This window comes from Buteo buteo, chromosome 27, assembly GCF_964188355.1.
Source record: "Buteo buteo chromosome 27, bButBut1.hap1.1, whole genome shotgun sequence".
Lineage (NCBI taxonomy): Eukaryota > Metazoa > Chordata > Aves > Accipitriformes > Accipitridae > Buteo > Buteo buteo.
The window spans coordinates 3,031,789-3,051,815 of record NC_134197.1 but is presented as its reverse complement, the minus strand read 5'-3'; the positions used below and the strand labels follow the sequence as shown (position 1 = coordinate 3,051,815).

The following is a 20,027-nucleotide window of genomic DNA, read 5'->3' as shown; positions in this document are numbered from 1 at the left end:
CCGTCCCCAAAGCGCTATTAATAATTACTTTTATGGCGCTTCTCTGGAATTCCTTGCTATCCCACCGAGACGGAATAATTATTTACAATAATCCTAAATGACTCTTAATTACAGTGGCGCAGGTGCTCGGAAGCAGCCGGCACGAAGCCGCTCGACATACGGAGGCTCTTGCGTGAGGTGAGGGATCTGCCGAGCGACACCGATGGAGCCGAGCGGGAGGTGGGACCAGCTCCAAACGCCAGCGGGGAAGGGGACGGTTCAGACCCGGGGCCCGCAGCCTGGACAGCCACATTTTAGAAAAGAGGTTTTAGGGGATGCCGAGCTCTGGGAGTGGGATGGAGACCTTCGGGCTGGGCTCCGGGCAGCGGGAGCTGCCGGCTGGACGCGATGCGCTGGAGCAGGGCTCGGCATCCCGGCTACACCTCGCCCTGGGGCACAAAGTCAGGCCACGCTTCCAGTTTATACAGTTTAATACATGTGAAACAAGATACATTTCCTTTTGAGTAATGAATGCATAAATAACAGAAGATATATGTGAATGCATAAATATGAGGCGGCATGGAACGAACCAAACAAAAACGATTGTTTTAATTTTTTTTTTTTCCCCTGTATGTCTTTTCGCTGCCGCTGCCCGGCGCTCGGGCCGATGGCGCGTCCACGCGACGGACTCGTTGCTGCTCTTATTTAACATCAGCTTTCCATGGTGAAGCTATCCCACGGTGAGAGGGCCTGGATGAGGGGTGGGGAGGGGGCAGGGACCAGAGGCTAAAAAAGAAAAAAAATCAACCCCAAAAACTGCAAAATAAAAAAGTGGTGTTAAGAGGTGACCTGAATTCCTCTAGAGGCTTCTCAGTTGGAGCTGGCGAGGGAAGGGCCTTGGGAGGCGAACGCGTCCATGTGTGGGTGCAGGGGGTGTGGAGGGAAGACCGACAGAAAGAGTGCAAATGGGAGGGTTATGGCCACCACCGAGGTTTCGAAGGCATTCTGCTATGAGGACGACAAATCATCAGCTTAAATGCTCACAAAGAACATCACCTAAGACAGCTCTTTATACCTTTACATACTGTATCAATAATTTACTTTGAACTGCAGTAAACAAAATACATTTCTTAAATAATTTACTATTTATTTGTTTTGTTTTTTATCTCTGTAAATTTAACTTTTTCCTTTTTTTCATCTTTTTTTTTCTTTGTAACACAAGAAACCACGTTTGTGCACGTTAGTTCAGATTATTGCGACATTTAACCTGAATTTCAGTTAAAAAAAGGAAAAAAAATAAAGCAACAGGACAGTTGTACAGACAAGAAGAATGAATAACTTATTATTGCACTGGCTACAATTCAGTAGTGATTTGGTTTTTTTTCTGTAGTTAGGACAACCTCTAAAGTACAAAAGAAAAATGAGAGAGATGTCTAAAGCATTAGCTGTGAAAAGAAGCTGGTGGGATGATGGTGGAGGGAAGGAGAGGAAAAAAATGAAAGTGAAGAAGGAAGAGAAACATTTGGAAAACGAATGGCCATAATAATTAGTTCCACATAAAACCCAAGGAAACACCACCCAGTTGCGGAGTCACATGTAATGCAAAAAACAGTATCATTTCTCTATAAAAATATGTGCATTATGAAGAGAGAGTTTTTGTGGGTATATTTTTTTTGTCTTTTTTCCTTGTTTTGTATCTCACAAATACATTATTTCTATTTATATAACTGCTGATATACAGACAATGTACAGCTCCCATCTCCTGGGCACTCCCGCGTAATGTGACATCTCTAAAAGGTGCCTTGTTAAAAGTTGAGCATCTTTAAAAAAACAAAACCAACAAAACAACAAAACCCAAAGAGAATCCCCCAAATCCCAACCGCCACCACCTCGAACCCGAATCAATGTGATTGAGGCCACGGAGCGGGGTGGGAGGAACGAAGCGACCCCCCGAATCAACTCCACCTTCCCTGTAGAAAAGAAACCCCCAAACCGCTTTGCAAATCCGCTCCCCCCACCCCGAAGCCCGTCACCGTTTCGTCCAGCCGTTTGTTTGGTTTCTTTTTCTTTTTAAATTTTTTTTTGTTTGGTTTTTGTGTGTGTGTGTGTGTGTGTGTGTGTGTGTGTGTTTTTTTGCAAACCTCCCCAGCGCTTAAGAACAAGTGACTGCGCAAAAGGAAAAAAACCGACAGAGCAGCCACCTACGTACCTGTGGCCGCTCAGTCCCTTCGGTTTGGAAACCCACATTGGTGTCAAGCCCTTGAGACCCCCCCGCTCCCCCCTCCCAGAAAGCTATACTGGGTCATCTACGTCTTCTTCTGTTGCAACAGTCACGGGGACCAAGTCCTGCTTCTGGAGGGGGCTCTTAGCAATGCCCAGGAGCTCATTGCTTTTCTCGGCGTTGCTCCACTGAGTTTTTAAGTGATCCGGCTTTTTCAGTTCGGAGGCGGCATCGTCCGGCCGGGAGTCCACGGAGGCCGGTGTGGACTGACCGCTGTCCAGGAGGAGATCCGAGAGGCTGCTCATGGAGCCGCCGTCCAACTGCTCGAAGGAGAAGTTGGGGATGGTCAGGTGCTCCCCGCGGCATGGGGGCTGGCCCCGGCGCTCCGCTTTGGAGGCCGGCTCCCCGGGCTGGCTCTCCACGAGCTCCAGGGACTCTCTGTAAGCCGGGAACTCACAGGATGGGGTCCTTCGCCGCAGCATGCTGTTCTCGGAGGGTTTGGTGCGCGAGGCCGCCCCGCCGTCGTCCTCCATGGGAGGATCTATAGAAATGCAGGGTGGGCTCATCTTCTTCTTCCTCCGGGCTCCGTGGATGTACTCGGACTCCGTCTGGATGTGGACAGGAGACCGCTGCTTTTCCTTGGCAGGGTCCTCAAAGGTACAGTCCCCGTCGCTGATGGAGGGGCAGATCTCGATGGAGTGCCGCCTTTGGTCATCTGCCCAGCTGGGCTTGTTGAGAAAGCCCTTCGTATCGATGCTGTAAAACTTCTTCAAGTCCTTCTCCTTGCTGCTGCCCCTGGAGAGGCTGGTTGTGCTGCAGTTCTTGAGGGGCACTGGAGACGGGGCCGGGGAGATGAACGGTGAAGTCGAGGGGCTCCCAGCATCCGAGTGCTCCCCTCCCCAGTCTTTGGCCGAGCTGTTGATGTGGCAAACCTCCTCGTCAGCCAGGTCAGAGGACTCGAAAAGGCAGCCCTCGGGGTTGGGAGGGCTGCCGCCGGGGCTGGGTGGCCGGCTGGGGACGCTGTGCTGGCTGCAGGTGTGCTTCCGCGTGAGTGTGCTGGGGTGCCGATGCGGGGAGGATGGGGGGGAGCTTGGAGGGGTGCCCGGGAGGGAGGCAGCCGAGGGATGGAGCGGGCTGGGGGTGAAGGTGCTCTGGGGCTGCGTGGGTGATGGTAGAGTCTCTCCAGGCTCTGCTTGCAGGCTGTCCCTGCGGTCTGGAGTCTGCCCGTCCACGGAGTCCGTCTGAATGGCCTCCTGGAAGGTGAGGAGAGAGAGATGGGGTGAGAGCCTGGGAATGTGCTGTGCCGGCGGCACTTCCAGTGATGAAACATGGCATGTGGCAGAAAAGTTGGTGGGTCTAATGCGCCCTGCACCACCCCATCCCTGCCCCATCGTGCCAGTTCCCGTCAGACCCTCCCTGTACAGGAGGATGCAGTTTTGCTAGCAGACAGACCTGGCTTGTATCTTCTGGGTCTTTCTGCATGGTCTTACTCTTACTCTAGCACCAAATCCTGAGTCAGTGCAACCTGTCTAAAGTGACATGGTGTAGGGCTGACTGCAGGCTACTCACAGCACTGGTAAAACTGAATTGGGCATCTTCTTTCTATGTTTTAGGTATTTTTTCATAGAATAGTACATCCACAAAGTAGGTAAAAAGGGCCTTCCCCTGTGTGTCACATGCTGAGACTGGACTATATCAAAATTTAAGGCACTAGAAATGTATTGTTCTACAAAGGGGAATTGTACTCTCAGCTCCAAGAAAAGAAACCCAAGAGGGGACTGGAAAAGAAGGGAAGGATCCAGGTGACTATGAAGGAGTTTACCTCTGCAGGCTCTTGGCCTCTCACCTGTCTGCACAGCAGCTTGTTGAGAGTAGGAGATCGAGGTGTGACGTGGGGGGGAAAGATCTTCCAGCGGTGGCGGCCTTCGTGGTTGGGAGAGCGGACTGCCAGCTGGAGGGACTCTGTTGGGACTCTCAGAGAGGAACACGTTCCCACGGGCTGGGAGCGGATGGAGGTGATGGACCCTAGGAAACAGAGAGAGAGCAGTCACCAACACTGCTGGCATGGGTGCTCTGAAGGTTTGAGGCAGAACCGGTGCCCACAGACTCCAGGAGGGGAGTAAATGCGGGAGGCGAAAAGAAAAGACTGTCTAGTCTGGCTGAAATCCCAAGCCTCAGCATAAGATTCGGGCAGTGTCAGGATTAAAAGCCAGGTGTCCCTTGTCCTGTCTTCTGCTTTGAATACTAGGGCATATCTCATCAGGGATGGCAGGGAGGTTGCAGATGAAGTGTCTGCAATTCAGCAGCATTGCATGTGGCTCTGCCCACTCTGGGATATCTCCTGTTACATACTTTATGCTCATAGCCTCTATCTTCTGTTTCAGGTAACAGGAATCTTCTCTTGCAGCTGCTGTGACACTCAGGGTGGATGGCAGCCACCAGGACCACATGGCAGCAAATGAAGGGCAGGAGGTGGGGTTGCATTTGAAACCCTGCCATTGCTGCTTTCCTGGTAGCATTGCTTTGGGTGGGTTTGTAAAAGGAGAACATGGATCGAGGAAGTCTGGTAGCTGTGCCCGATCCTCTAAGTGAGGATGCCTGGGTTGTCTTTGCAGTGCTGCCAGGGACGGGCTTGCAACCTTACGCTGCTCCGCCACATGGAGCAAGAGCAGCGCTGCTCAGCTCCCTGGGAGCCTCCAGATCTCGACTTAAAGGTCCAACCTACAGCCTTGTACAGCCAGCAGGCACCCTGCCACCGACTCCTCCGGGAGGAGACACCGCTGGTGTGCACAGGGCAGTTTTCCCATTCACTACAGCCCAAACACTACCACCACCGTCTGTCCACGAGGCAGACCTTGGCTGAATGTGGTCCGATCAGCAGCACGGAGACTGCTTCCAGTGCTTTGACAGTCCCTGAGCTCATGTATCAGGCAGGAATCACTCTCTTCCTGAAGGCTCCCAGTCCCCTGGCTGAGTCTAAAGGCAATCCCTCCTCCCCAGCCCCTTCGTGGTGCTGCTTTACTGCAGTTCTGTGTTGTTTGAAAGATCTTTTGCTTTTTTATTTTTTTGGCTGCAGGATTTATTGTCCTCATTAGTTTGAAACCCAACGTCTGTTTCTACACTGCTGCTCCATGTTAAAAACACAGCTATCCATCACTTCAAGAGATCTCGCCCAGAGGTCAGGGAACTTGAACCTATGACAAAAGCCATCCAGAGAGATTGCAGTTGCATTTCAGAAAGAGATTTGTTGTTGGGAAGAAAGAAAAGTTAGTGTTTAATCATTTTTCTTTTGGAGCTTTTCTTCAGAACACCACAGAAAGAGCAGAGCAGCAAGCTTCCCATCCCCCACCCCACCCCACTTCTCCCTAGTTCTTTTTTGGGCTCTCCTACAGCCAGAGTTTCAGACCGAGTCTGTGCCGTTCATGTGCTAATCCAGGCTTTAGAAAATGTTTTTTATGATGCAGAAAAACTCTGTCATAAAATCTGTCACAAACATGGTCATAAAATCAAAACCCTATGCTCTCCTCCCTGTCCTTAGCTGGAATTTCCTTCTGTTGGAAACCTTCCATCTAGCTCTCATATAGGAAACCAAAAGCCCCTCTAAACTGCATACTCAGGAACACTGAATATCTCTGGATTTGTATAGTTTTTTCTCTTGTTTTTCTAGTAAATCAGGAAACTGCATCTAAGACCAAAATAACACAAGATCTGGTCACCTCACAATATTTTCACTATGTAGTCACTGACGTATTGGGAGGAGACCAGGCATCCTTAACTGACATTGAGCAGTCCATGAAAGCACAAATGCTAATGTAAGTCTCTATGTGCTCAGTTCTACTTGCATGTAACTTACGGGACTGTGACTTAAATCAGAGTTTGGTCAGCTCAGAAGCAGCACTGCATTGGGTGATGCCGGTTGAATGCATCTACCAGACCAGGTAAAAAGTAAGACCCTCTCATATCCATCACTCAAGTGTTCTTGGAGCGAAATTTGGGAAACATGAGGAAATTCTTGGTCATTCTACCCACCCCTGCCAACATCACAGCAGTTTTATACTGGTATAAATCCTGATTTACACCCACTACAGAGATGAAAACCATCCCCAGTAGTCCAGCCATGAAATTCAACCTCTGTTTTCTTTGCTTAGCAAAGAATTTGCAGGTGAAATAATAATAAATACTGAGCAGAGAACATTAACTGGTATCCGGAGAGTTTGAACAAATATAGAGTTACTTCACCCAAGGAAATCAGAGCATATCTTGCCAGCCCCACCAGGGTTTGCAAACCCACTGCTCATCTGTCCAAGCAGTTCTTGCATTTCAAACAATGTTGCATCAAAGGAAACCAGGCTGATAAGTTCTTGGGAGCCACTCAAGAAGCACATGTGCTTTTAGGGAGGCAGGTATTTTCTTTCTTATTGATTTCCCTTTCAGCCAACTCGCACAACGAAAGAAATAGAAAGGCATTTTAGGGGAAATGTATTTGGATGCAGTTGGGTAAATGTATACTCAAAGGCTCTGTGTAGCTCATGATTCTGTGACTGCGGGGTGTCTCCACAAGATTCATTATAAGGCCAGGCTAGGGAGTTACTGGAGAGTGGTTTCTAATCTTTATGCTCCCAGAGAAACTCCTGCATCTCTGAACTCAATGTACCGTGCTAAAAAGATACTGCTCTGAGACTGAAGGCTGCCTGAAACAATAGCTGTAAAGGAGCTCTGTCAGGAAGTAATACCGATTCCTGCTTTTATTCATGTTGATTTTATTGATTCATAGTCATGATGTCAGGGCTGATCACTTCAGAAGAAATGTGCAGCTCGTATCCTTTTCATCAGCTAACAGCCTGTCCGCTATGCCTGTGACATTGCTTGGGAGCCCCACTTCTCGCCAATCAAACACCCGAGCTGCTAGCCTTCTCCTGAGAAAAGGCAGTGACGTGATGAAAACACGGAATTGTGCAGCCTGTGGGAAACTGCAGTCCTGCTGATGGTATCAAATGGAAGAAAGCAAGCCCTGGCTCAGCCCACATTTGGCACGAGTTGCTTACTCCCCATCTCACCACCATGTGTCACCTGCTGCCCCATGATTTTGGCTAGGAGGAGGAAGGGAAAACTCGTTGAGCAGTACCTCTTTGGGATTTGCAGGGATACGTTTCCATCTCCACCTCATGGAGGGGGAAGGGGGCTTTCGCTGGCATCACCGGCCGGAACATGTAGCTGTCATTGGGCAAGGAGTGCATGCGGGAAACAGAGATCTTGCGGACCGTCAGCAGGTTTTGAGAGTCCTGTGGCTTCGGAGAGGCTGCACCGCCCTGCAAAGTAAGAAGACAGGGAGATGGGGTCATTCAGCATCTTGGTGGTGAATTTATAGCAATCTCCTTCTCGTCTGCTTTTTGTTTTAAAACTTTATGCAGATGTTCCTCTTGGCATCTTACAGAGAATCTGCAGCCCTGGTGACTGCAATGGGATACCAAAGCTATGCTGTGCTAGCTAAGTAAAGAGCTCAGGTTGCGGCTGGAGTAAAATAAGGCATCAGTGACCCACCGCTAAGCTGACTCTTGGACACTGCAGAGAAAAAGTAAGGTCCAGGAAAATGGGGCCCACCCTCTAAACACAGGCGAAAGCCAGCATTTCTCACACTGTTCTGCTCTGATTTTCCCAGGGATGCTTTCAGCCCAGCCCGGGTGGTGATGCCCTTCTCCTCAAAGCTACTCTGGGACAGATGGGCAAAATGGGCCAGTCCTCTGCCACGCTGACCGAGGGTACCAAGTGTTTCTGGCAATTCATGTATTATCTCCCCCAAAACTCACATACACACAGACATTTAAATGTACACATTAACACCACTACAGACCCCGGGGCCTCTCTCCTGCAACATGGAGCATTTTCGGCACCACTGACCCCAGAAGAAGACAGCCGCATGGCAGGAGGCAGAGGGAAGGAGAAGACATCATAGCAGCACATATGTGGGGAAGGAGCCTGTTCAGGGGTAGAAAAGGGATTTCTCTGTGTTTGCTCTTGCTGTGAAATGGATCTGGTTGGAAATGCCCAGACAGAGCATGTCACAAACCCTAAACTTGACACCTCACTGCTTCTCTGAGGCCCTTGTAATCTCAGGCACCTGATAGCAAATTTATCCTGGGGTCTCAGGAGGCTTTAGGGACTCAAATGATGTCTCTGCGGTGCTGATGGAGCAGTTGTGAGAGGTGGTGCCATGACTTGGCCAAGTGTTGGGGGAGCATGAGCCCTTGGAACAGGACCTGCAACCTGGCTCCCGTCCCCGAGGTTTTGGTTCTAGACACATTTCCCTCACAATTTACCATGTTATCTAAAGTACGACTAATCGCTCTGGTTTTCCTTTAACGTCAGCCTCCCAGTGACTGATTGAAAACATTTTCCCAGCTGCATGTCTTAAATTAAATGTATTTTGCTTTGCTCTGCTGGGCTGTTTTCTCTCTCTGCTAGCAAAATCTGGGCCTGAGATCCCTCGCTGGATAGTTTGGAGGTCACCAAGGATCTGGTTAAATCTGTTTTTTCCATACACTTCTGGCTCACAAATTTACTTCCTCAGATCCCTAAAGAGACACATCCCGAGACAAATTACTTGATGCTTTTACCCTGTTGAGCTTGGCTGAGAAGATGGGGGGGATCAGCAGCAGTTATTTACAGATAGTTGGCATCAAGCTCTGACTACTGCCTTGCCCAGCAGCCCTCCGGGTGCAACCCAGGTCTGTCGCCTGATACATTAGTGCATCAGCCGTCTGGCTGTGCCAGTTGGCCTCTGGCCATTACAGCTAATAAGCTATCAGCATTGCAACACCTGAGCTGAAGGCAGGTGGGCGATTGTTAACACCCCAATGCCACACAGAGAACAAAAGGTCTTGCTCCACTTTCTCAGTAGTCTAACAGAAGGATCACAGTATCTGTCTATTAAATCTCAGTTCATCTCTACAGAATCTAGTATTGGTCGTGTCTGGCTGGGACAAATGAACAGAAATCCCTTCTTGACATTAACAACTGCAATTTTTAAGGTATCAGCTATTGAGACCCAATTGAGTTAGGGACGTGGGTGAATTTCATATGGCTTCAAAGCCACTGTAATAAGTACTTGAAATACGAAACATGGATAGGAAGCGTGTTGGCCCACACCTGGTGAGCTGCTCTTGACAGCTAGGAAGGTTTGGAGACACACCACCATGGGCACTGCTGCTCCTCCTCTTTGGTGGGAAACACCCGATGCACTCGGGAGCCTAATCCCATGCCCTGGAAATCAGTGTGGCTCCTTTCAAAACCCACAAAAGCCTAACCCGGACCATCACTGCTGAGACTGCGTATGGTGAACCCTGCCTGCAGGCACCCTGAGGGCTTGGGAGGATCCCAGGCATCTGATAGAGCTGTGCAAGGTGGGAGCCTACTTGCTGTGGGACCCCTCTCAGGCCAAGTAGAAAGGCAATAAATTGACCATAGATAGTCTAGATGATGCGGCTCAGAGGCTCAGTTGAGCAACTTTAATCAATGAGCACAACTCCCTCTTCTTATGTCTGGGAATCAATAGTCTGTTCAAGCCCTGATTTTGCTCTGGTGCAGAGGGAGCTTGAGAATAAATAATCCTGCAAATACCTCCACAGGACATGACCCTTCCTGGGTGATTAAACGGCCAGAAGATACTCTGTAAGCAAAGGTGACTGGCAGGATACTCTGGAAGAGGGAATACTGTAACTTCTCAGAGGCCTAGAGCCAAAAGCTTGCAAACAAGCTGTGGGCAAAATTCCCAGAGGAAGGGCTCCTCCTGATCTGAAGGCACACGTCTCCAGCCCTGCGAGTGAGCTTAGCCATTTCCTGCAGCCTCTGTGGTGGGGAAGGCAGAGGCACAACAAGGGCAGGAGGTAACTCCCTGCCTGTGCCTGCCAACGCTGGCATCCCTGCACAGGCCAGTGCTGGTGGCACCTGGGGTTGTGCTGTTGGTCCCTGGAGAGGTAACAAGCTCTCAGCTCCGCCAGCAGAAACCTGGGACCCCTTGCAGTTGTGTTTACAGAATCCCAAATTTTGCCTGTCCCTGAAAGATGCCTTCCCCACCATCTCCCTTTGAGGCTCTGCAGCTTCCAGGTGGCCAAGCTAACGGACACCCTGCAGAGCTATGCAGGGGAACTTCCTTGAAGATTATACCTTCATATCACTCATCTTGCACAGGGAAAACCACTTGGTCATCAAGAGCTTAATCTGAGCCCAGAATTTGCTTGGAGATGCTGCGAGATACTTGCCACTAGAAGGTGCCTTGATAGTCATGACAGAGGTCAGGTAATAAAAAGAAAATTCCCCAAGCCTGAAGCAGATTAACTCTGGATGGCCACTGCAAATTCTCTCATGACAGCAAATGTGCTGTCCATCACAGCATGTGCATCTTCGTCACTGACTGTGGCTCGCATGTTCTCGAGCCCACTGGAGGACATCTGGAGCTCATTCACCCCGAGGAGGACACTGCGCTGCAGCAGGGCAAACTGTGCAATATCTTTACGTGATGTGACCTGGGCACTGGTTCGTGGTGCGATCGGGAGGAGCGAGCAGAGGGGGCTACAGCCCTTCTGGTCTGCTGGGTGATCTCGCCAGAGCACCTCCTGAATCCACAGCTCTGGTGCTTGCTGAAAGGCTAAGGTGTTTATCTACTTATGCCTTTGTTTCCTCAGTACTATATCATAAACAACTTCTTATAGTAACAATAAGAAAATCAAACTGGGCTGTTGTCTCCACAAAGAAAAGACTCTGCCTGCCTCCAGCTCTTGATATATCGTTTGAAGACAGACTGCTTACACATCACATCACATCACACCAAATGAGAGACTTTTTTTGGCTAAAAAGAGTATTTCATTCGTGTCCCACACAAGGCTGCTTGCAGAGTCTGCTGGGACACGTTCTTTGCCCAGCTCCTGTACACGCAAAGGCAGTATGAAGGACAGAAGATGAAAACTACTGTTGTGGCTGTGAAGAGACAGGTTTAGGACAATTCAGACACCACCGCTAGCTGCACAGCACCAAAGCACAATGCCACAACGCAGAAGCAACGGAGCGGAGTCATTCACCTCAGCCTCGTGGCCTGGGGTTTTGTGGGAAGGTGTCAGGACATGGTGGGAAACAGAGCAGAAGGACGGGATTTCCATGATGGGAGTCTCTGACCCCTCCAGCGTGTCTGAGTCTGGGATGGCTAAAGACACATTCTCACAGCTCAGCGCCTCCTTCAAATTAGGGAGATAAAAAGCATCAGTAGCAGAGCAAGGCTGGGTCTTAATGCTCGAACACCTTTGCCCCATGGCATTTCCTAGTTGTCCCATTCATCCAGAGCAGGAAGGAAGAGAAAAGGAAATGTGGGCTGCAAAAACTGGCACAAATGGCCTGAAAATACAGAGCATCCTGCAACACCTTCCAGGGTGCTCATGCCAGCATCAGTGGCAGGATTAGTGATACAGAGCACGACGTGTTTAACCTCTTTAGTGCAGCTGGCAGGGAGTGCAGCACCGAGCTGCCAGCCATCCACGCCTGCCCAGAACAGCTTGGGTGTCTGAGATGTGAGTGAGGGCAGTGCCACAACCCAGCTCCACCGCGGTGCCTCTGCCTCACTACCACACAGGGGAGGGGGAGCCCTGGCTTGCAAATCCTCACCTGCATTCGAGCAATCTCATCCACAGGGGGAAACCTTTGGCCAGCTCCCTGCTTGTGCTGTCCTCCCTCTGGGGAGCATCACCTCTCACTATGGGTTTTCTAGGGCTAAGAGGAGGCTCTGCATGGCTTCTGATGTGCTCGGGAAGTATTGGAAGATGAGGAAAGCCCAGTGAGAATGAACTCAGTTTGCAATCACAGCCTATGTGAAAGGATGTGCCCTCTCTTCCCCCAACAAGAAAAGCAACCTGGGTGTTTATGGTATATTTACCTGCAGAAATGTCTATTAGAAACTACATTCAAATAGTGAATTCCCCATCGCTGTGTAACTAAATTTCTTTTTACTTAACTTAATAGAGTCTGATAGATTTTACAAAAATCTAATTTAATGTAATTTAATCTCAAATCCCCCATTGATTTTGTGGTAGATTTATTTGTGATCACGGTGACAAAGCAATTTCATATTCGCTCTTAATCATATGCTGCTGACATGGGATGAGACAATTATCTCATGTCCCTCCTTCCCCCCTGACTTCCAATTGCCCTATTTTGCTAGAGGACTAATAGAAATCAGAGAACAGGCAGTGTCTGGAAAATCAACCCAGGAACCTCCAGCTTCTTGCTGAGGGGCTTTGACAATTCCCAGGGTCCAAGTCAGCCATGCCATAAGCAGAGCATAAGCCAGTGGGAAGCTGCATGCTTACACCAGTGCCAGACATGCCCTCCTGAGCTCCACGCTATGATCTGCTTGAGGCTCCTCTGGAAATCCCAAAGTGGGATTAAAAAGAAGCTGAGCAGTACATCTGTGTCTGTGTGAAGGGAATTTATGCCATCCCTCACTGTATGTGTCAGGGTTGACAGTGCCAGCATTCCCAGGGCTTTATGAGATTGCTCCCTGGTGCTGCTGCCCATGCTAAAATGACAAGGACCAATGCGCCGGCTGGGAGAGCAGGACAGAGACCTGTGGCTGTTATGGTTCTGAACTTAAAATTCACAACCTTTGAATGAACTGGAAATGGCAAGGGATAGGCTTTCACCCCTCCCCCAGAACAACGGTCAGGACAGCATTAGCCCTGGAGAATGTGTTTCAAGCTGCCTTCCACCTCAGTGAGCCCTCCTGAGATGACTCAAGATGTGGGGGTGGCGGTGACATCTCTGCCGCAGGGGAACCCAGCAAAGCTGCCTTCCTCCCACGCTGCCTTGTCTCCTGCCTCTTTGGCTCTGTGTCACTCGGGATCTGACTGCCTGATGATCAGACAGCAGTGACTGGTGAGAACTGCCCCCTCCTACCCTGAGCACAAGAAGAGCAAATGCATTATGTGAACTATTACCAGGGCTTGGTCCTTCACCTGCACCGCTGACTCCGACTTCGTGGTCTCCTGACTTCTGTAGGGTGCCCTGCTCTCTGGGGCCACTGCACCTCCCCTGCTCCCACTGTTGGTCGAGGTGGTTGCTCCTCTGGACATCTCCAACTCGATCTCAGCATCCATCTCAGCATCCTCCTTGGCCTCCTTGTTGCTCTCCTCCAAGTGCTTCATCAGCACTGCCACCACCACATTGACTAGGACGAACTGTGCGATGAGGACGAAGGTGACAAAGTAGACAGGAGAGATAACAGGAAGGTAACTGAGGCAGTGCTTGTCTTCCCGAGTGCATTCCCGAAGAGTGTCCTGCAACAGAGAGGGAGAAGTGAGGGATTAATAAGGGCTGGGGCTTTGCTTGGGATCCAAATACAGAAGCATCAAAGATAACCTGCTGAGGACTGAAAAGCATATAATACCATACCCCAGACACAATGGCTTGTAGCTACAACTAAAATGGATAGAAGAAAATACGGACACCATGAATTACATCCTCTACACAGAGGAGGATCGTGTTACTTCCCAAAGGGACAGGGCACATAGTACATGGTTACTCCTCTCAGCCACAAGAACTGGCATGATTTTCCTAAAGTATTATGTATATATATGTTAAAAAGAATGAAGTTTCAGGTTGGGTGAGACTGAGGAGAAATTATCACTTGAAAATACACTTGGCTTTTAAATGGGAAAGTTTAATTTTGAAGTTTTAAAAGGAAACCTTTTCTGTTTTCACACAAGAGTTGCCTAAATTTGTTTGAAATCTGCATCTATATATCTACAGAGAGAAGCAAGTACCCAGACAGAGACTGCACACACCTTCATGATACCATTCCAGTTGTCCCCCGTTGACACCCTGAAGAGGGTGAGGAAGGCCATGCCGAAGTTGGTGAAAGTTGCGTGCCGGCTCAGACCTTCGCAAGGATTTTCTTCGCTGCAGTCTGCAGGAGAGAGAAGCAGACCATGTTGGTGAAGCCACATTTGCCAGTACTTAATCAGAGCACCTCCCCAAACCTGGTTTGAGACCCTGAGATATGTCACACTGATACGTGGCATCGAGGAGGACTGCTAAGTGGTGATCTCATGGTGGCCTGCAGCTACTGAAGTGCAGCGGCAGAGATCATGTAGCTAAACTCTTCCCAGTGGAGGCAGATGATATAATGGACAGCAACACACTGTGGCTTAGGAGGTCCAGGTTGGACATTAGGAAAGTTGTTTTAATCTGGAGGGCCCAACAGCTCCGGGACAGGTCATGAGGGGTAGGGGAGCTCTGTCGTCGGAAGTTTTCAAGATTTGGCTGGACAAAGCCACAGCTATTTTGAGCTCCTGATGGGGCTTCAAGTGGGAGGCTAGGTGGGGGCCTCCAGAGGCCTCTTCCACCAACATTTCTGTGATTCTCTTGACTTTACCCCAACAGGCAGAGCCAACACAAAGAGATCTAAAAGGAGGTGGAAACAAGCAGATTTGCTGGGCTGTCTCAACAAATACTGCTCTACAGTATCCTTTTTCTGTTATCGTCTTGATTATGTCCTTGTCTTGATTATTTTTTACAGGGTACATCTACCATGGGGGATATTTCACTGAGATAAAGTGGAGCAATTTGACATTTTTCCCCTGAGAATTAATATACTAATGAATGTAAATTGAACATATGAAATACCCCTCTTTCCATAAGACACAGGCTCGTTAAATATTCATTAGGACAGGCAGCAATGTCTCTTGCTATGGCATTTCACTATTAGGTATTTATTTCAGAGCCAAATAGGAAGAAAAACTAAAAAAGCAAAAAAATCCCACAAATGACCAGGCTTGGGGAGCGAGTGCTGATGGTTCTTGTGGCTGATGTGGACTAGCAGTGACTGGGAAAAAGAAGTGAAAGTATTTCCCAGTTAAATCAGGATGGGAAGCAGTGTGCTGACTGCTTGCAGCTTGCCCCAGACAAGATCAGGGCTTTCCCAATCTCTGACCACATGCTGTGGTTACCTGGAGGCTGGCACTAGTGAGGTGTGTGCATAGAAATACAAAAAGGATTCAGAGCAGCAGAAGGTGCCTTTGTGAATAAGACATTTTTCATCTTTGTGGCTGAAGAAATATGTACCTATATATCTAGATATGTAATATAAACCCCACAGTATTTCATTTGGGGTGGATGCAGAACTAATTTTTTTTCCAGAATTTGTTGAACACTGAAAAATAATTTGTCTTTGGCTGAAAGAAATATTCTGCTTTCAGGCATTTGTAATCTGAGCAGAGGGCTGGACTCATAAAGGGGATTAATGACAGCCATAAAACCACCGCAGAGAAAGGGCCCTTCTGATGCTCTTGAAGCCCTAATTGGGATGCAAACATTGAGAAAGCAGACACATCTCCTTCGAACAGCATGTTTAAAGGCAGTGACTGCTTTGGCCTGCTAAGCTGGGCAAGGTAGGGCTATAGTGTTTTCTCTCTGACTCCACCCGATTTTCCTTTTAGTGGTGGACACATTCATGATCAGCTCTGCAGTATCCTCAAGCCGGAGGAATAAATGATGCTGGACAATCAGGAACCAGTGGATGCTTCCTGATTTATGTTGAAAGGGGAAGGCAATGCTGAGAAGAACAACAGACAGACAAGACTTAGGCAGCTAGAAGAGCAATGTTAGCCAAGTGCAGAACTAACGGAGTGTGGTGGAAGCTCTGAGGAGGGACGTGTTTATGGTGGCATCTCTCCAGTGTGAATCTGACTACCATCCAGCTTTGCAGACTCATGTTGTGTCATGAAGTAGCAAACTTCCATCTTTGTGAACATATCCATGCTGGACAACAGTAAATAGTTCCTCTACAGCCAAGGGTGGTGTTGAACAAATCTCTAAATGTGTGTGTGTGCGCACATTAGACAGGTTCTGTATTACATCCTTATGTGTCATCTGCAACCCTGAGATCAAGAGAAAACTTTAATCTTCAGACCATGAGCTGTGAAGCTAAGGAAGGCCCAAGAATGAGAGAGGGAAGAAAGGAAACAGCTAGATACCAAACAAACATCAACCGGATGAAATAAATTGTGTCAGGCACATTACTCACCTAGCTTGCCAAACAATTCCACTCCCAGGGCAGCATAGATAAAAAACAGGAGCATAAAAAGTAGGCCAAGGTTCCCTACCTACACAAGGAGAAAGCAGAACAAGGGTCAGGCAAGTTGAGTTAATGAATTAAATTGTTCCATCACATTTTAAACATAAGCAAAAGAGGGACTGGTGGCCAGAGGCTAATTATCATCTCCCCTGGCTTCCAACACCCTGGTCCCCTTTCACAGGTCTGCTTTAATAGACCCAAAGAAGTCTCCCATGTCGGGGAAGGAGCAGATACTCCCACACGCAAAGCAGTCTCTGTGGCTAGTACCTCTCCATCGCCCTTCCACTTACCCAGGATGCTGCCTGCATCTGTAATTTGGCCAACCTGTAGCTGTAGCCTCAGCGGCACTTAGCACTGCACTTCAGTGCAATGGTAGTTTAAGTGACCTTATGTTCTGGTTTGAGTTTTAAGGGCCTTTCCCTTCTGTTTGCCACGTTTGAGACTCTCTGAGCATGAAGGTTGAGGGTTTCAAGGCAGTGACATTAACAAGACATGTCTCAAGCCACAAGAGGAATTGTCTGGTTTTCAAAGGCTTTGCTGGCCTGGAGGGCTTTCAGAAAAGGAACATATGCTCCATTAAGATGTAAGTCTCGCCTAGCCTTGCCACTTTACAGATATTTCTCAATAACGCTACCTGAATTTTAGCTTTCAGCGTCTCAAAAGAAAAGCCTTATTCCGTATACCAATGCAGGCACCTTGCAGTTCAAACACTGCATGGTGTGCTACTATGAAGTATTAACATACACTGCAAGGTGGCTGAAGGGGGTGGCAATAGAAGTGCAATAATGCTAAAGGGAACACAAAGGTTTTTAGTAACAATGGCATTACAGTTATCCACACTGGACTCGGCCACTACACGGGGTCGAAGCCTTTAAAACATCTAAAAGAGCAGATTTTTTGTGATTCAGGCAGAGAATATGAAGGGCAGAGTAACCTGACCAGCTAACCACTTGCATTTTACGTGCAACTAACTCTGGTCACATTTACCTTTCCTGCCACTTTTAAATGCCTTGTGTCTATGGGCTTGTAATGGAGATAGAGCAATCAAGTTCTCCAGTTAGACATGGTGTCACAAGCATCATTTTATCTCTAAATAAAAATGAACTAGGTGGTGATTCGGGTAGTCAGGACGAGGGAGTCGTGACCTCCAAGATATCTTCTAGTGAACTCTTCAGTTTGAGAGAGCTTTCTTCTCTGAGGTGGCACAGCCACAGTGTTGCTGTGTATTTTGACCATTAGAAAGGCTATTAGTATGATACCTGTTATCATAAAATTAACACAGCTATCACTTATGAAGTAGGGTTTTTTTTTTTTTTGTATTAAAGAAATGGGAATAGTCAAATCACTCGGTGAAGACTGTAATTGCTATAAAGCCTAAACTGGCTACTACACATAGAGCTTTGCAATTCCACTAACATTATTACCATACTCCAGGGAATAATAGAGATAATACAGTGATGTGGATGGCTGGTCTGGATTATTTCATCTGCATGTACTGTATTCTGGAATAGTGTTTCCTAACTCATGTCTGTGAGACCACTGATGGTTTGTAAGACATTAGAAGGCAGTCTGCAAAATGACTGCAAATTAGAAAATACAAGAAAGCAGGCACACGTGCAAATGCACACACACGCACTGCCAGGGAGGCAAATGAGCAAATAATTAAAGGGAAGGAAAATAAAAGTGATAAACAAGTTTTCTAGGTTGAGTGTGTATTAAAGCCTGATGTTGTAGCACTGCAGAAGAGGGTCTTGGATTTTTTTCAAAGAAGCCTATAAGCTGAATATTTTACTGCTATTTTAATGCCTAATAAATCAGCCTGCAAACTTTTGGCATTGATGAAATTCCAAAGAATTTGGACTAACATCAAAATTATTACCAGCTTATCAGTCAAAACTATAATCTATCTCTCAATATGCAAAGCATGTTATGAGCTGACATTGCTCATAAACAATTTGCCTACTATCTAATGTGCATTTGTAAAAGATTCTGTATTTAAGATCATGACTAATTGCATTACTGAACTAATGTATCTCATAACAAGTCCTTCAAAGACCAGTTTACACTCATGGGTTTGCTGTATAGGCTCAAGGCGCTCTGGTACATGACCCTCAGGAAAGGAAAGGAAGGTCTTCTTCAGCCCATGGCCATCACCAAGGCCTAAGCACAGAGGAGGACCCAAGACATCTTCTCAGAGATGGGCTGAGGTGGAGGCAGCGAGGTCAGCCAGCGGTTGCTGAGTAGCAGAGAAGGCAGACTGTATGTATGTCTGTGACCTTGAGTGAGTCATTCCTCTCCTGTAACTCAACGTACCCATTTGTAATACCCTTGTGGACAGCTAATTAATGTCTCTAAAGCACTTTGAGATCTACTGAGACCAGGCAAGAAAAAGATTATGCATGAATCATGTTGCTGGGAGGAACGGGAGGGGGAAGGAGCACATCCAGGCACTTTTCTCCAGCAGCCAAAGGCTGGGATGCCTGTGCTGGACTCTCCATCAGGGACAGAGATCCAGCTCTGGTCAGCAAAGTCCACTTTGGCAGCCGGTCATCCAAGCAGGCTCTGAGAAGCGGTTCTGCTCTAGCAGTACTGAACAGGTCAGCCCATGCTCTGTTTATCCATCAAACTGGATAGGTGCCTTTGGCTGGGCAGAAGAAAGTACAGATAACCCCTCTCTCTGGCAGCCAGGGGGTATCCATCATTTGCTGTGGCTCCAGTGTTGAGGGGAGGCTGTGGCCTGTAGCAAGTGAAGCAGAGATGAACAACCTCTTGGAGATGTTCTTGGTGCCCTAAAGTATCTCAGAGAAGCCACAAGGCAAGACAGAGACACTGGTGGTATCTGTGATTCCTCCTGGACCTTCACTTTCTGGCATCCTGGCTGTCATATACTGCTGGCAAAAGTGTCTGTGTGCCTGGGAAAGAGGGATGCTGTGGGGAGAGAGGCAGAGTCCTCCATCCCACCCAGAGGAGCAGGGAGGGCCTGTATGAAGAACGACCACCCTTCACCACCCAGCTGAATCTATGATCTACCATTGCAAAAGCTCTGGAATAACCCTGCTCAGCAGCAAGGAAAGTGACTCTCCTCTCCACAAACCCAGCAAAACCCTTCTCCCCCTACTCCTGTGTGGCCTGGGGAGGCTGTCTCTGCTTTACTCTTGCAGACATCATTGCTATTAGGTTTTTGCCTCCTCTTAAGTGAGGCTGCAGCAGCTAAGCACCACTGCATGTCCCATCAGAGTTCAACCTCTGAGCTACGCCACTATCTGCAGGCAGACAGAGCAACTATGCCAGGTTGTGATACGCAAGTGTCTTGCACTGATCACGTACAACAGGACACCAACCACCTGGGCACTATCCCTCCTCTGCTGCACTGTCAGCTGTGTGATCCTACCCAAATCCTTCTAGATCCTGCTGGCCTGAGGCATTGATGAAATACAGTCTTCTGCTGCCCCACTCCTGCAACGGCTGGCTGAAGCACACTACAGTTCCTCTTGTGCCTTTTCCTGCTCTGACATCAATTATTTCTGCATCACTGGCCCACACCTTGGCATTTCAGTTGTCCATGCAGGCAACACACACAGCTCCCTGGGATGCCTGTCAAGAGCAATTTCTCATAAAACTAAGCCCCTGCCAATCCTTTCCAAGGACACGAGTCCTCCTCATCTTCCTTCCAGCACTCTCCAGCCAAAGCAATAATCCTGGCAGCAGGAA

At 48.3% G+C, this 20,027-nt stretch overlaps 1 protein-coding gene across 1 annotated transcript in view; it reads right to left on the bottom strand.

Annotated features, from left to right (window-relative positions):
• Positions 1–459: 459 nt before the first annotated feature.
• The window catches only part of CACNA1H (calcium voltage-gated channel subunit alpha1 H), a 254,838-nt gene continuing 235,270 nt past the window's right edge, over positions 460–20,027 (bottom strand). The window contains exons 31-36 of the mRNA XM_075058453.1: positions 16,266–16,344; positions 14,026–14,147; positions 13,180–13,518; positions 7,326–7,509; positions 4,047–4,225; positions 460–3,453 (exon numbers count right to left, since the gene is read on the bottom strand). Coding sequence (XP_074914554.1) covers positions 2,272–3,453; positions 4,047–4,225; positions 7,326–7,509; positions 13,180–13,518; positions 14,026–14,147; positions 16,266–16,344 — 2,085 coding nt within the window. The 3' untranslated portion in view covers positions 460–2,271. The remainder of the gene's footprint in view (positions 3,454–4,046; positions 4,226–7,325; positions 7,510–13,179; positions 13,519–14,025; positions 14,148–16,265; positions 16,345–20,027) is intronic.